This window comes from Amaranthus tricolor, chromosome 17 (assembly GCF_026212465.1).
Source record: "Amaranthus tricolor cultivar Red isolate AtriRed21 chromosome 17, ASM2621246v1, whole genome shotgun sequence".
Classification (NCBI taxonomy): domain Eukaryota; kingdom Viridiplantae; phylum Streptophyta; class Magnoliopsida; order Caryophyllales; family Amaranthaceae; genus Amaranthus; species Amaranthus tricolor.
The window spans coordinates 17,558,139-17,575,321 of record NC_080063.1 but is presented as its reverse complement, the minus strand read 5'-3'; the positions used below and the strand labels follow the sequence as shown (position 1 = coordinate 17,575,321).

General features: G+C 31.4%; 2 protein-coding genes across 2 annotated transcripts; both read right to left on the bottom strand.

The window, feature by feature from the left end:
- Positions 1-6,062: 6,062 nt before the first annotated feature.
- Positions 6,063-10,798, bottom strand: LOC130803815 (endoglucanase 15-like). Its single transcript, XM_057668017.1, has 6 exons — positions 10,595-10,798; positions 9,150-9,563; positions 8,665-8,751; positions 8,293-8,448; positions 7,379-7,660; positions 6,063-6,380 (listed from the first exon to the last, which is right to left on the bottom strand). The coding sequence occupies exons 1-6, from the start codon at positions 10,796-10,798 to the stop codon at positions 6,063-6,065; spliced, it is 1,461 nt and encodes a 486-aa protein (XP_057524000.1).
- A 1,284-nt stretch (positions 10,799-12,082) lies between these two features.
- On the bottom strand, positions 12,083-16,974 carry LOC130804662 (xylan O-acetyltransferase 1-like). Its single transcript, XM_057669187.1, has 5 exons — positions 16,026-16,974; positions 15,618-15,789; positions 14,097-14,296; positions 13,406-13,564; positions 12,083-12,683 (listed from the first exon to the last, which is right to left on the bottom strand). The coding sequence occupies exons 1-5, from the start codon at positions 16,610-16,612 to the stop codon at positions 12,329-12,331; spliced, it is 1,473 nt and encodes a 490-aa protein (XP_057525170.1). The 5' UTR covers positions 16,613-16,974; the 3' UTR covers positions 12,083-12,328.
- Positions 16,975-17,183: the final 209 nt, after the last annotated feature.

Genomic DNA, 17,183 nt, shown 5'->3' with positions numbered 1-17,183 from the left:
ATGGCTCAATTGAATTGAGTAAACTATTAGCTTTCGTATTTAAAAACATCCACTTTATTTGTTCAAACGAGTCACTTTGGATGTAATTAAGTTTCTTGTGTGAATCTGGCTCATCGTAAAACAATCTCATACAAGAGTAGCATGATTTTTTTTATTATCCATTATCTCACTTTGTATGAGATATTTGGCAATTAATTTCAACTTATTAACTATTTTTATTTGCTTGTTTGACTAGCTAATAGAATTATTTAACTGTATAAATTAGCTATTAAGATGTTATATAAAAAATATTTGTTGGTTGTAGGATATTTTTTGAAATAATTCATCTAAAAGTTCATAAAAAAGCTATTCAAAGTAGCTTTCTAATTATAGATTAAAAGTTATATTAATAAGATAAATATGGGATGAATATATTTTGGGATATATTTGCTATATATGGCTTTATCTAAATTAGGTAGCCAATTATCTTGATTGATTCCCTTGCCTATTATCTTGTAAATATATAGTTATGCATATTGAATGAAAAGATAGACAATTAAGCTTCCTTCCCCAATACAGCTTTTTATGGTATCGGAGCGTTTTTTTAACCCCCGAAATATGACAGGCGGCGGTGAACCACCACCACCACCACTTAAAATTGAACCAAACTCCCCTTTTTATCTAGGACCACAAGATAAACCCGGAGAATTCATCACGGCTGTACGACTAAAGCTTGATAATTTTGACGATTAGTCTCATGCGATTTATGTGGCTCTTTCATCTCGTCGCAAGTATGGTTTCATTGATGGAACCATCACCGATGTCATATCTCCTGCTACTAAGGATGATTGGGTCACGATACATTGTATGCTTGTTTCGTGGCTCATGAATACAATTGATCCGGAAGTGAAATCTTTGCTTTCGCATTATGACAATGCAAAGAATTTATGGGATGATTTAAAAGAGAGATTTTGTGTGATCAATGGACCGCGTATACAACAACTAAAGACAGAGATCAATAGGTGTGAGCAAACAAAGACCATGTCAGTTGCAACTTATTTTGGTAAATTGAAAGTCTTGTGGGATGATCTTGCCAAATATAAACCTTTGATTAGCTGTAAGTGTGGTCTATGCACTTGTGGAGTTGGGAAGCAACATGAAACAAGGCGAGAGAATGACAGATTACAACAATTTCTGTTAGGCCTTTATTCCGATTATTACACTTCTTTACGATCTAATTTACTATCACACGACCCCCTGCCTTCCTTAAACAGAGCCTATCAACAAATTTCCCAAAAGGAACGTGTTCGAGGCATATCACAAGTGAGGGATGAGAAGCCGGAAGTTGCGGGTTTTGCTGTTCGCATGGAAAATAGGGCTAAGCCACGACTTAGTCGAGCAGAAAAGGCCGCGTTAACGTGCACCTATTGTCACCAAAGGGGCCATGATACCTCCTCATGTTTTGAACTTCACGGGGTTCCGGACTGGTATGTGGAGAAGTACGGCTCTCTTGGTGTAGATTCGAAGGGTACATCGAAAGCGAAACATGCTCCTACTACTGCAGGTCGCGGTCGTGGTGTTGTGAAGGCTAATGCTACGACCTCAAATGCTCAACCCACACCACCTATGGGACCGACACACAGCCACTTTTGGGGTTCACTGCCGAACAGTGGCAGTCCTTGGTTCAAGCCTTTGGTACACCCCCACTTCCTTCAAATCGGTTGAATGGTGAGTGGATTATTGATACGGGATGCTCTCATCACGTCACGGGAAATTTATCATGTTTAACCAATATCAAGGAAGTGCCACCATTTCCTGTTGGTCTCCCGGATGGCAAAAATATTGTAGCAGTTAAGGAGGGTGATGCCAAGCTCACAAATAACATCACCCTCACTAATGTTCTTTTTGTTCCCAAATTGTATTGTAATTTAATTTCGGTTTCACAATTGAGTGATGATTTAAATTGTTGTGTCATAACTAATTCATCTCAATGTACTATACAGGACCTACACACGAGGGAAGTGATTGGCACGGGTGATCGACGGGATGGACTTTATTTCTTGCGTGAGGATACAATGGTGCAAGTTGTTTCGGCTGTTTTAGTGAATAACTCGTCTTCCTTGGAGTTGTGGCATAGTAGATTGGGGCATCCTTCCGAGAAAGTTGTAAAGTGGCTTCCTTTTTTTAATAATACACCATGTAGTTTACCTAAAGATTGTGAAGCTTGTTATCGTGCTAAGCAACCTAGGAGTAGTTTTCCTTTGAGTGAAAATAAAACAACTCGGATTTTCGAGTTAGTACATTGTGATTTATGGGGTCCATATGACAAACTCTCTTCTTGTGGTGCTCGTTATTTTTTGACTATCGTAGATGATTTTTCTCGTGCCGTTTGGGTTTATTTATTAATTGATAAAAAGGAGGTTTTTCGTATATTCATGTCTTTTATTGCTATGATTGACAGACAATTTGGCCACAAATTAAAAATTGTTCGTAGTGATCATGGAACTGAATTTAATTGCTTGAAAGATTAATTTTTGGCGATTGGAATATTGTTTCAAAAATCATGTGTCGGCACTCCTCAACAAAATGGGAGGGTCGAACGAAAACATAGACATATTCTTAATATTGCTCGGGCTTTGAGGTTTCAAGGGGGGTTGCCGATTGTTTTTTGGGGTGAATGCGTATTAGCCGCTGCTCATGTTATTAATCGAACACCATCTAGCATTTTAAATAAACGTACTCCCTATGAAGTCCTGTTTGGTCATCCTCCCTCTTTTAAGGAGTTACGTGTGTTTGGACTTTGTGTTTTGCTCACAATCAACGGGAAAAAGGGGATAAATTTGCAAGCCGAACTAGGAAGTGTATTTTTGTTGGATATCCTTTTGGTACGAAGGGTTGGAGTCTCTTTGATTTGGACACTAAAAAATTTTTCGTGTCACATGATGTAAAATTTTTCGAGCATGTTTTTCCTTATTTACAATCGGAGGATAAAAATCTTGTGCCTGAAAATGAGCAAAATGGTTTGGGAATTAATTTGGATCTTTGTGATTATGATGACACTGATTTGGGCCAGCTGCCAGCTCCATGCGTGCAGCCCTTACCTATGGCACAACAGGCATTACAGCAGCCTGAAACAGCACCAACACAAGAGCTGTTGCAGCATGCCGCACAGCCTGTTGCCATGCCAATATCGGAACCGTCTTCTGCTGCAGGGGGGTCGGCTACATGTCCACCAGTAGCATCTCCTGCAGTAGGGGATGATGTTCCTCCATCCAATCATAGTACCACAGCAGGTGTAAAAACAGAAGAGAATATGAGTCGTGATTTTTGAGAAAAATATTCTAATGTTCGGTATAGGGATTGTGTTACTCATACCGTGTTCACGCAAAGTCCATCCCCCGACTCACCAACGCCCACATCACAACCTCCCTCAGGTATGCCCTATCCTATAGCACATTATGTTAGTTGTGACAAATTTTCTGTGAAACACCGAAATTTTATTGCAGCTGTTACAGCAGGGAAGGAGCCTACATCTTTCAAGGAAGTAATGAAAGATGACGGATGGCGTAAAGCTATGCAGGAAGAAATAAGTGCCTTGGAGAATAATGGTACGTGGGTAATGGAGTATCTTCCACCGGGCAAGAAAGCCTTAGGAAGCAAATGGGTGTACAAAATCAAGTTCAAGTCTGACGGTAGCATTGAAAGGTTGAAGGCACGATTGGTGGTCTTTGGTAATCATCAGGTTGAAGGGATAGATTATGATGAGACTTTTGCCCCTGTAGCAAAAATGGTTACAGTACAAGCCTTTCTAGCAATTGTAGCTTCTAAGAACTGGGAGTTGCATCAAATGGATGTGCATAACGCATTTTTGCACGGTGTCCTCGATGAGGAAGTTTACATGAAACTTCCTTCCGGCTTTCATTCGGATTCTCCTGGTACGGTTTGTCGCCTAAAAAAATCCTTATACGGATTAAAGCAGGCACCATAATGTTGGTTTGCAAAATTGGTCACCGCCTTGAAGAGGTACGGGTTTTTACAGTCCTATTCCGATTATTCACTTTTTACATACACTAAGGGTGAGGTTCACTTACATGTGTTAATATATGTTGATGATTTGATAATTTCTGGCAATAATTCCGCTGCAATCAAGGCTTTTAAAGAGTATCTTAGTTCTTATTTCCATATGAAAGATCTTGGTGCTCTGAAATTTTTTCTTGGGATTTGAAGTTGCTCGTAGCTCTAAAGGGATATTTCTTTCTCAAAGAAAATATGCACTCGATATTACCACTAACACAGGCCTTTTGGGTAATAAACCGGCAGCCTTTCCAATAGAGCAAAATCATCATCTTGGGCGTGCTAATGGAGCCATGCTCAAAGATCCCGAGTCTTATTGCCGATTGGTAGGACGTCTTATATATTTGGCTGTTACTCGTCCTGACTTGGCGTATGCGGTGCACATATTATCTCAATTTCTGAATGAGCCTAAACAAGAGCATTGGGATGGGGCTTTACGTGTAGTACGATACTTGAAGGGTACTCTGGGACAAGGCATTTTACTTCACTCGGATAGTGACTTGTCTTTGACTGGATGGTGTGATTCTGATTGGGCAGCTTGTCCACTTACTCGACGATCTCTCACAGGTTGGTTGGTGTTTCTGGGACAGTCTTCTATTTCCTGGAAAACTAAAAAGCAACACACGGTTTCTCGATCATCCGCAGAAGCAGAGTATTGGTCTATGGCAGCAATAACATGTGAGTTAAAATGGTTGAAAGGTCTATTGTTGAGTTTGGGTGTACATCATCCGAAAGCTATACCTCTATTTTGTGATAGTCAATCCGCTTTGCATATCGCTCAAAAGCCAGTTTTCCATGAGCGCACAAAGCACATTGAGGTGGACTGCCATTTTGTTCGTGATGCAATTCGTGACGGTTTGATAGCTCCTTCCTACATGTCGACTACAGATCAATTGGCTGACGTTTTTACAAAAGCTTTGGGGACTCAACGGTTTGACTACTTAATTAGCAAGTTGGGCATTCTTGATTTACATGCTCCAACTTGAGGGGGGTAATAAGATAAATATGGGATGAATATATTTTGGGATATATTTGCTATATATAGCTTTATCTAAATTAGGTAGCCAATTATCTTGATTGATTCCCTTGCCTATTATCTTGTAAATATATAGTTATGCATATTGAATGAAAAGATAGACAATTAAGCTTCCTTCCTCAATACAGCTTTTCATATATACAAAACACACAGATCAACCAACTATCCAAAAGCTGTCAATTAGGCATTTTCGAAATGCATCCTATGACAACATAAAACCAATAAAATGATGTGATGTGATTTTACCTCTTATAGTTGTCATCAATTATTTAGGTGTTTTAAAGTAAAATATCTCATAAAGTTAAGATTTCTAAATAAAACGCAAAGTTAAGATTTTTATATACTTGAAGCACTTAAAATTGAGAGTTTTAAAATTAATTTTTCCATCCATTTATCATCTTATTGATTTAATTAAAACGTATGACTACTAATCTTAAACAATACCGTGATAATATGGGTTAAATTCGGCTTAGGTTTTCTAGAGTCTAGCTTTGATTAGGGTTTTTAGATGTCATATATATAAGCCACTCTTAATCTTCTGATTGTATTGGGTAGCACATATTTCAAAAATTGTTCTTTGTACTCGTGAACAACACATTGTTAATAAACCATATTAAATTTATGTGTGCTATTTATTGTTTTCTATTATTTATCTTTCTTGCGTTTGGTATAATAAAACAATAATCCTAGACTTGTCAATTGTGTAATTAAGTTGCACATGATAAATATCCCTTCGTGCCAATGTTAAAATTTCACAAACGAGAATCTTGAATTAGCTTAATGATTAATGTTTTTTCTTTCATCTTTATGATAGAGGTTCGATTTTCATCACCAACAAAAAAAATTAATACTTTATTATCTCCTAACCTGCTTGTAGGAATTCTCTAGCTAGTCAATTTGTATGAGACTACCTAGTACAAGGTAATTAATTAATAAGTAGTAATTAATAATTATTAATAATTAATTACTAATTTCAACTAATTCTAGCAAGCAACCCAACTAGTGCAGCAGAATTAGCAGTGGCAGCTTCAGCTAACTGATAATCACTCCTTTGATCCACATAATTGTCATTTTTATCCGGACCACCCACTATTGCCCCGACCAAAACATTCGGGTTTGGTTGGTTCTTGTAAAACCAATTGGTAAACCCATCATGACACCCAACTGGTGCTGGATTCGTTTTAATAGACACTATTGAGGCTCCTCTATGATGTACTTGTTGTGGGTAACTTGACCCGTACCCGACCATATAGCTTATTTTCTTTGGGTTGGATCCAAGGATGTAGTTCACCTAGTAAACAATATATATTGATATTATTATGGAGTATAATTATCAAAAAGATATACATACTCAACACAATTGCATGCAAGTAATTCAACATAATAATAATAGTCTAGTGATGGAAAATTTTACATAAACTATATAATTTTGTCACTCTATCTGTCTATTTAATTGTTGGTACTGAAAGATGGTAATAAAAATGACTTATTATAAATTTTCATGAAATATATGTCATTCTCATGGTAATAGAATTTCGATTATAAAAAAATTTTTTTATTTTATAAGTTCTTATTTGAATGAATTTTACCAAGAAAATGAAGAAAATGAAATGATTGAAGAAGAATTGACCATTAAAATCATCAAAAGAATCTTCTACTAAAATTACACTAATTTTTCATTACCTCTTCTACCATTTGATACCGACTATCAAACAAACCATTAATAACTTAATATAAAAGCAATTTAACACAATATTCACGAATCGAAGATAGGCCGAAAAGAAGAGAATAAAATATTATAATAGTCTAGTAGAATAAACCGTCACATATTTTAGTACTAATAGTTTTGTAATTTGGTTTTTGAATTTTTTTTAGTAAAACAATAATAATAGTCTAGTGGAATAAATCATCACATATACCGACTACCAAACTTTAAATACAAATTCTTGAGACGGTATATTGTGATATCATTTTTATTAGACGGGTCTATATATATTTAATGTGTTAAAATGACCACTTATATTTTTAAAGTGATCAATTACATAATTGAGCTAATTATATGAGCTCGTCTCATGATAAAATGGTATCATACAAGACGAGTTGAACTTTAAATTAAAAAGAATTTGAAATTATGAATTATTTTGACTTTGAGGAAAATAATAAACCAAAGAAAAAGAAAGCCAGTTAGGTCATAACATAAAATTTGGAAATTAAATTAAAATAAAGAGTTAACACAAAAATTAAATAATGAATCATTTAAATAAAGGAAAATTAGTTGAAATAATATACCTGTGATTTAGCAAAAGCAATGAGGTCAGAAGGAGTGACTGAAGAAGAAGGGCATTTGAGAAGTCGTTTAGAGGCAGAAAGGTAATCAGCATAAACTGTAAGGACAAAGGAAGCAGAAACTGTATATTGAAGATTATCCCAGTCATTAAACCATAATAATCCACCATTTGTCTTATAAAAATTATTGTTTCCCTTCCCAATACAATTGCAAAGAAATTTCTCTGCTTCATCCTTGTACTGCCCCCAATTCCCTGTTTTTGGCACTTTTCCCTCTAACATTTGCTGCATCAAACATAATTCTCATAAGAGTGACACTACAATAAAACACTACGTAATATGTCTCAATTTAACAATGTATACACGTCAAATTTTAAATGATGTAAATATAAAACAATCTGTTTGTAAGAAGACATGAATTTTGGTTACTCCCACAACTATATATAGCCTAGTTTTTCGCGTCTTAAACTTGGGTTCTATTGAGCGCACTTGATTTTTACTGATTCACTTGTTTGAAACTGATTAAAATATCTGATTTTTACTGATTATAGCTGAAATCTACTAATGGTAAATAATTTTTGCTAATTAAAATTGATTTTTTTACTGATTACTTATTTTTTTTAGTTGAATTAAACGGACCTTCATAGATAACTATGGTTTGATTTTAGTTCGCTCTTCTCCTACAACTTTGACTTCACTACTAAAATCAGGAACAAAATTTTGAATTATGTTACTAAAAATGATACCAAATTGAAAAATTGATGATGTAATATATCATAATTATATTTAAATTTTTTCTATTTGATATATATATATTTTTTTGAGTAGTCTATTTGCTATTTTCGTATACTTCATAATATGTATACAATTATTGATCCATGGTTGTTAAGTATAGGGTATTAATTAATTTTAAATACCTTGGCAATAAGAATTTGCGCACCAACAAACTTGTCATCCCAAGAAAACATGGATGGAGCTCCACCAGTACTTGTAGTCGATTTACCCAAAAAGTCGCCATAAACTCTGTCCCCAGTTGCTCTTTGTAGCCATGCAGCTGCCCATAATAACTCATCCTGCATTATTATTAAAATTAATAAATTAATATGAATTAATTATTCTTTTCTTGTTCAACTGAGTTGAAATTATTGTCAGTGTCAATATATAATCAGAAATATATATGATACATATACTTTATAAGCCAATGAAATATTATTTCAAAATTATATGACAATGAGAGTAAAGACTCCAATAAATTATAAAATGTTCACATTATTTTTAATTATTATTACCTGAAATCCACTGCTGGAATAGAATTTTAAAGTTGATGGAACACTGTCTGAATATTTTCCTTGGTGATTATTTGCGAAATCAAAGAGCTTAATATATACATGCATCCAAACATATTATTAGTTCATCATAAAATAAAATTATGACTTAATCAACATCAATAAATAAAAAGGGTAAAATATATATTAGTAATAAATTAATCTTTTATTTGATCCATTGGAAATAAATTCACCTATTATCTATTTTGAAGTAAAACTATTATTAGGTATATTTGTTAAACTAAACCGACCTATTATTTATAATAATCTTTAAAGCTTTTTTAAAAATAATCAATAATCATGAATAAATAATAATTAAGTTTATTTTTAACAATTATACCAAATAGGTGGATTTATTTAAAAATAAGCATAATTAAATTTATTTTCAGTACATTAAACAAAAGTTAATTTATTTTTTACCATTTCCTCTAAATATATATATTTATTACCTGTTTTGAATGAGTAAGGAGCAATGATGAATAATTAGCATTAACATGCTTGAATGCAATGGAAGCAGCGGCAAGAGCGGCCGATGTTTCGGCAGCCAAGTCGGATCCCGGATTTTGTTCGTCAATCTTATAGACCGTCCTGGGGGTGGTCATATCCTCAGGCCGCTCCCAACACTGGTGATCGGAGTCACCATCTCCGACACCAGCGTAAAGTAGATTGGGCTGAGGGTGGGCCTTAATGAAATAGTCAGTACCCCATTTGATAGCATTTAATGCATTATTGAACTCATTATGGGCCTTAAGGTATGAGCTATATTCAACTACTCCCCATGCAAGTAGGGTTACTGTAAAAGCCATTGGAAATCCGAATTTAACGTTGTCTCCTGCGTCGTAATATCCTCCTACTAGATTTACCTGTTTGATGTTGTAACGTTATTGATCAAAGACATAAAGTGTATCATTATCAATTAGTATATACATGTAAATTCTCATGTTATTTTAGAGTCCGTTTGATACATAGCGTTTAAATGGGATCGAGTAATAGATAATGATAATAATATCAATTCCAAAAAATAATAATAAATTATTTTTTTTTAGTATAATAATATATTTTATTTTATTTTATTATAATTATATTAATATTTGCAGTTAAATGTTTTGAGACGACTTTAAAAATTAATATAGAATTTCTCTCACATTTATTTAAATTATGTTTCTAAAAAAAAGTTTAGTACTTCACAATCCATTATTGTATATTTGTATTTGTATTATAATACTCTATCTGTTTTGCTTAATTTGCCTCATTTTTATTCTTAATTATTCAATTAAATTTGTCTCATTTCTATTTTTGAATTAAGATCCATTGCTTTTATCCTCTATATTTTCTCTCTATATTCCCGAATATCCCACAACTATAATCTCATTATATCTATTATTTTTATGGCTTAATGGTTAGAAAAATATTTATCATTATATACTGTACGTATTCAATTATCCTTAATTTAGTGCATTTGAACCATCCTATCCTAAATTTCTTTACCCCTTCATAAAATAAAATAAAAAAATCTTAATACTTTACATAAGTACACATCAATTCATTTAGAATGGAAGGAGTAGCTAGGTTTTTGTAATGAATTTAGTAATTGACATAATTCATCTCATGTTTAAATTATAATTCTAGCAAAGTTAAGGTGCAACATTTCATACACAAATTATAATTTTTAACACAAATTTTAAAATTAAAATTAGGCTTATCATTATTGGCTACTAACCACTACGCTAACCTAAGATTCTCAAATGCAACTTTATAATAAATATTCAATTCTTAATTCTTAATTAATTAAAATGTATACACTTACGCACCAAATACTTTTTGAAATACCCAAAATCTAATAAATAAATTAAAATGGACAAATATGTAGACGTTAAAATGTAAGATGACATACACCAGCTTTGAGGCCGTCCTTTAAACCCGAGTTGGCCCGCCATGTAACTCGCTGTTGAGCAGGCAATTTGCCTGACCTTTGAGCTTCAAAGTACAGTAATGATTTGCTTAAGGCTTCGTGATAATTATATGCGCAAATAACACCATGAAATAGCAGAGAAAACAATATGAATACCAAACTTAAATTATTCCTACTTAATTCCATGTTTAATTATGTTTATGCCAATAATTATTCACTGCTCTTACAAATTTATATCATCATTATTATTTAATTGAATTATTGAATTATTATAGATTTAATTGACTTAGTTGCTTTATATGATTTTATGGATCATTTTGATATTATTTACCATTTTAATGTAGCAATTTTGTTACAATTTCAAAATTACTTTACTCTTTTGAGAGAGATTTTCTGTTCTTAATTGCAATATTTCTATTTTTACTTTTATTTGAGAAAATTTTTACTATACTCGTCAATTGTCATTGTCTAACTCAATCATAAAAATAAACTGAATCTAGACATGACCAAGACTTGAATTAATCAGATCTCTTTTAAACGATTTCGGTTTTCTTGCATAGGTTTAGATTACAAAATAGGTAATTTTGTTGAAATTATATATATATATATATATATATATATATATATATATATATATATATATATATAATCAAATAAGAAGAATTTTTAAATAAGAAGGATAAGAATGATTTTAAAATGATTTTGTTTTGTTACTATATATACAAAAAAGATACTTTGTTATAAAGTAAGAACATTCTAAAAATTATTTCATAGTTACTTCTCTGTGTAAGATAGGTTACTTTTACAATTATGTGTATTTGGTTCAATCGTGACCATAGATTTTTTTTATTTTAGTGAAATTAAGGGTGTAGAATTCTTCTTACCCTTCTCATTTTCAACCTTTCTCGTTGAATTTCTCTCTCTCTCTCGCCCTCTCTCTCTCTCTCTCTATATATATATATATATATATATATATATATATATATATATATATATTCTAAAAATTTATTGCAGTTGTCGATTTAGGGAATATTATTAGCATATATTAAATAAAAAATTTATCTCGTAAATAAAGTGCTTAACTTAGAAACACGATATGAACTTTAAACTTAAGTAATATTTTAAGTTTCCCATTTTTATCTTCGAGATAACACACAATTTTGTCATCAAATTTTAAAATATTGGTCAACATTCCATGTTTAATTCATACTTTCATATCTTTTTGTACCATTTTCTACGAGATATAAATTTAAAATATAAATAAATTATTTATTATTTTTGTAGGGTCAAGAATATTAAAATATGAAATAAATTTTATCTTAAACTCATTAAATCAAACGTGATTATCTAAAATTGACTCAATCAACTGTTATATTATCAAATACCCATATTTTTTAATTATTCCTTGATATATTATCTATGATGCCATAAAATCGTTCTTGATATATTATTCATAAAACAAGAACAACATTTTGATTTGCAAAAACTCCACTATACATTTCTTGTACAACTTTTCATTATTCCTTGATGAATCATACTTCTATATAACAATCTTAATTTCTTTCCTTTCATTAGGCGATTTTCGCCATGACATTTGAAATTCTTTATAACAAAATCATTTTCTCTACACAATTTTCCATTTATCAAATACTCAGAATTTTTAATAAAAAGAAAAAAACTAGAAAATTTTCAAGATCACGTGAGAAGGAAGCGGGGTCACGTGAGGCGAGAAATAATCTTAGTATAAAGGAACTCATTCCACGTATCAGGTAAACCAGGAAGGCACCAGTGAATGCAATCAGCAAAATGTTCAGGATCTGCTTGCTGCTCGGCATCTAATAATTTGCCCTGTCTTATGGTGTGTACGGACGTGTGGGCGTCTTTCCGATACTCCGACAGTGTGGTTATGTTGAGGAAGCTGACCGGAACCCTCTTCATTGACTGTGTAACATTGTGTGCTGCTCTAAACAGTCGTCTATCTGTGCCTACATTTAATGGCATTGTCATGTTCAGTATTGGCATTGTCTCAAGAGCGCATTTTATTCCATCTGGGTTCTCCCAATCCAAACTCCTGTTATAAAAGAATGCATTTGTTAATTTAATTTGTTAAGTTTAGCCAGACTTATCGTCAATGTCAACATATATATAATTTGGAGATACACAAGTTGCATGTAAACTTTATAAGCCAAAGAGATATCATTATCCCAAAATTCTATATGACATGAGAGAAAGGACTCCTATAACTTATAAAATGAGTATGGTCGTCAATTTGCAAGGATAAAGCTAGCTACTGCTCAGACCCCAAATTTTTTAGGGTCCAAAATTCCATATAACATGAGAGAAAGTCTCCAATAACTTATAAAATGAGTATGGTCATCAGTTTGCAAGGGTAAAAGGGAAGTATATAAGATTGTTATTAACCTAAAATTATAAGTCATGTATAATTTATATTATTTCTCTATGTAATAAGAGTTATTAGTCCATTTCAAAAAAAAGAGTTATTAGTCCTCTTTTTAAAAGGTAGTTTAAAAATCAGCAATAAAACAAAATGAGTATTATATTATTTATTATGTATTTATGCATTAAATTTTTAGAGGCATTTATTTTTGCTCCGGGCTGGGGCCCAATAATAAACTGGAAGACTTTAGAAATTTGCACAGTGCACACTATTTTTAATCCATCGATGTGGGAAAAATCATACTTAACAATTTTATTAGCTTAATGATAATTTTAATTTATTTAATTATTCATTGAAAAGTTAGTATCATTAGGGTGTAAAGGTTAGAAAATTACTTGATATGAAGAGGAGACATGCTCATGAAAAAGACGGTTGTACGATTAGGATCAATGTTTTTGTCAACCCATTTAGACCATGTCTTCAACACTCTTGCATAGGCTACTGGCCTTTCCACCTCATCATACTCGGTTGCTCCTTCATCAAATGATCCTCGCCTATTCAATTTCAACCAACAAACTCCAATATTAGTTTTAATTATTAAACAATGTCATTAGTAATTATATAGAAAATTTTGAATAATTTTTATAAGAAGACTAATTTAATATAAAATCAAATGACTAAAAATAATTGTATAGAGTCATCAAGTAAGAAATTCAAAATTCAAAAAATTTAAAAGGCTTACCATACGAAATGACATTAAGGGTAAGGGTGAATTTGGGAGAATTATATAGGGTGAGTTAAACTTTTCCTTTTATGTGTGGTGAAATAACTTGATTATTATTTTATATTATGTTATATGTTATAAAATCTAATATTATAGTGTTTTTAATCAAATGACTCGGAACAAGCTAATTAGGCAGGCCCTAGGCTTATATCCCCTATAATTAAGAGACATATATGTAACTAACATAATATGTAGATTGATAACAATAATGTTGCATTCCAACAATATAGAATCGACTAGCTATAATCTTTTATTGCTAATAAAGATGTGAATTAAGAGTACAAATAGAAATTTTGACTTACAAAACTTTCATAGAGAAAGTGTTCATCCACCAAATGTAGGTATTGAAGATAAGGTAATCCACATTCTTCCAATGAACAGCATGTTTTTTGATTGATTCAGGCATGATAATCCTGTTCAATATGCTATGCATATTTGGATCATCTGAATTTGATTCAACCAAGAATGGTGCCCAGTAGAACTCCACCGTAGCATTGTAGTCCTGCAAACAGACAATAACAGATATTATTTTTAGGTTGAAGTTGGGAATTTATATAAAGCTTGTGTTTCAAGTAAAGTACTATCAGGAATAATGTACACATCCTCAACCAGAATGATTTAATTAAAGAGTATGCATTGTTCTCCATACTAATTTCATCATATGATAATTGCAATTTGCATGGAAATGGGTCCCCCAAAACTAACTTCTTTTAAGAGTTGGTGGCTTAATGCTATCAAAAATGCAAATTAATGGCATCAACTTTGGTTATGAAAAGTAATGTTCGTTAGTGATAAAGATTAGTGGAAGATGATTTTGAAAAGTAACTATTTCTTTTTTTAATTATGTACTTAAAAGTTGTACCAATTTTATTCTTTTGAGGGTGGAATTTGCTTTGAAATATCATTGCACCTAAAGGGATTAGAAATTAGAATTCATATATATATATATATATATATATATATATATATATATATATATATATATATATATATATATATATATATATATATATATATATATATATATATATATATATATATTGAAATAAAGTAATTTTAATCTCTTTGAGATTGTTATTGATAGGGACATATTAATCATAAGTAAAAATATTTTTATTGATAATAATCTCAATAGAACAGTAGTCTTTATGTGTGATGATGTCTTACATTATATATTAAGACATAAACATTATTATTGATTTTCTTTAGAAATATTTGTTCAAGTAATTTTAAAGTTTATGACTATCATTAAGTGAAAAAAACGATTATATCCTTTAAAAGAAAATATCAATGTTATTTTGTAGTGTAGAAGTTAATTTTCAACATTTTTTGGCATTATAAACCCTAATAATGTTGCATTTTATCTTACATTTATGGGCTACTAAACAAAATTTCATAAGAGCCCATTGCATTAGACAAATTTCATTTATTTCTAATATATGGTCTCATTTTTGAGGTACACAAAATAATATCCATGATGATCATCATGGATTTACCTTAGAATGAAGTTAGTACTTAGAATTGTATCATACTTCTAAGAACAAATAGAAGTACTTATAACCTAGATTTAACACATGCATTACCTTTGTAATTTAACTCATGATAATAAGTACTAATTAAAACAAAAATAATTATGAACTGATTTACTGGTCAAAAATTTTTTCTTCAATTTTAATAATAGGATTTCAATTTTTCACTATGTATACTAGAAATTAAATCTTTATTTCCTTCTTATTTGTATGTGATTTTTCAGCATTCCCTCGATATCAAAGAAAATACATAAATTGTTATCGAAAAAATTTAAGGATAGATTAAAAACAAACCTCAATTCTAAAGATGTTGAGAGAACCAGACTTGATCAAGCTCTTTCTAGTTGAAGGAACTACAGATTGAACAAAACAAACCATTGATTCCCATTGATTTCTATTCAATGAATCTCCAACAAACATCAATCTTTTTCCCCTTAGCTTCTCTAGCAACAATTTTGGCTTAAATCTATCGAAAAAAAAAATTAAATTACCATCAACATCATTGTACCTAGTGTATCCCGACATAAAAACTATTATCAGGGTCTGGGAAGAAAAGAAAAATGACAACCCATATCCATAAAAAAATAAAAAGATACGGTCAAAAAGTGTATCAGCACGAGAATGGTACTAAATAAATTAACATCATAAAATTAAATAAACCCAAGAATTTGGCAAAAAGAATAATAAATAAATAAATCTTACTTTGGTAAATTGCAATCTTTAGGCTGCCATCTCCAATTTTGATACCATGAATCTTTTCTTCCATTTCTCATACAAGTTACTTGAGCAGTAAGAAACTCACAATCATCTTCTTTGTATAATGGATGAGTAACATTATCATAAACCCATTCTCCAGTAAAAAGATCACAACTTTCTGGAGGTAATTCAATCTCTTCTTCATCTTCTTCAATTTCATTTCCTTTCTCAATTACAATTTCATTTTCTTCCCCTGTTTCTTGCTCTGTTCTATCATTAATGGAAAAATCAGCCGATTTTTCAGCAAATTTAGTTTCTTGAACTGGGTTTCCCTTGATTTGATCTGGGTTTTCCTTAATTTGATCTGGGTTATCCTTCATTTGATCTGGGTTTTCATCATTAAGTTTATTTTCTTGAATTTCTTGAGCTTTTTGTCTAGAAAATGGGAATTCTGCAATTGATTTAACATCTTCATTGTACATAAAAAAAGCAAACAAAAGAATTGTAGAAATTACAACAAAAACTGAAAGATTATTCCCTTTTTTCTGCTTCATTGTATCAGTTGATAGAAGAAATGATGATTTACGACGCATGAGATTGATTAAAGAAGTGATTATGAGAAGGAAAGGAGAAAAACAAAGTAGATATAAAGAAACAGAGGAAAACAGAGCATTATATCAAGAAAAATAAAGAAGTGATTTTGTTAATTGAAAATAAGGGATTGTTTGGTGGGTAGATTTGGGTTGAAGGAACCAAATATTGGGAGGGTTGTCTTTCTCAAGTGGGTTATGGTTATTTCTACTCCATTACTTAGCAACTTTGTAGGATTCATCAAACAATGAAAGAAAAAGGAGAAAAAAAATTGATGAAAAACAGGGGAATTGTGTTTCTTTGAAGTTTTGTTGTATAATTGTAGTATTTTAGTATTATTTTGTCATTTTCCCTCATGTTCTTTCTACCAAATTGTCAGAATTTAATACATCTTTGTTTTTTGTATTAAAGATGTATTAAAAGGGGAGAATGGTGTCTTTTTATTCCAAAATATTAGTGTTGTGTCTTACAATATTAGTTATACTCCTTTTTATTCACCTATTTACCAGATCTGTTTTATTTGACTTTTTCTATTTTTTAGGTGATCAAATAAAATTACATATAAAAGAAAAA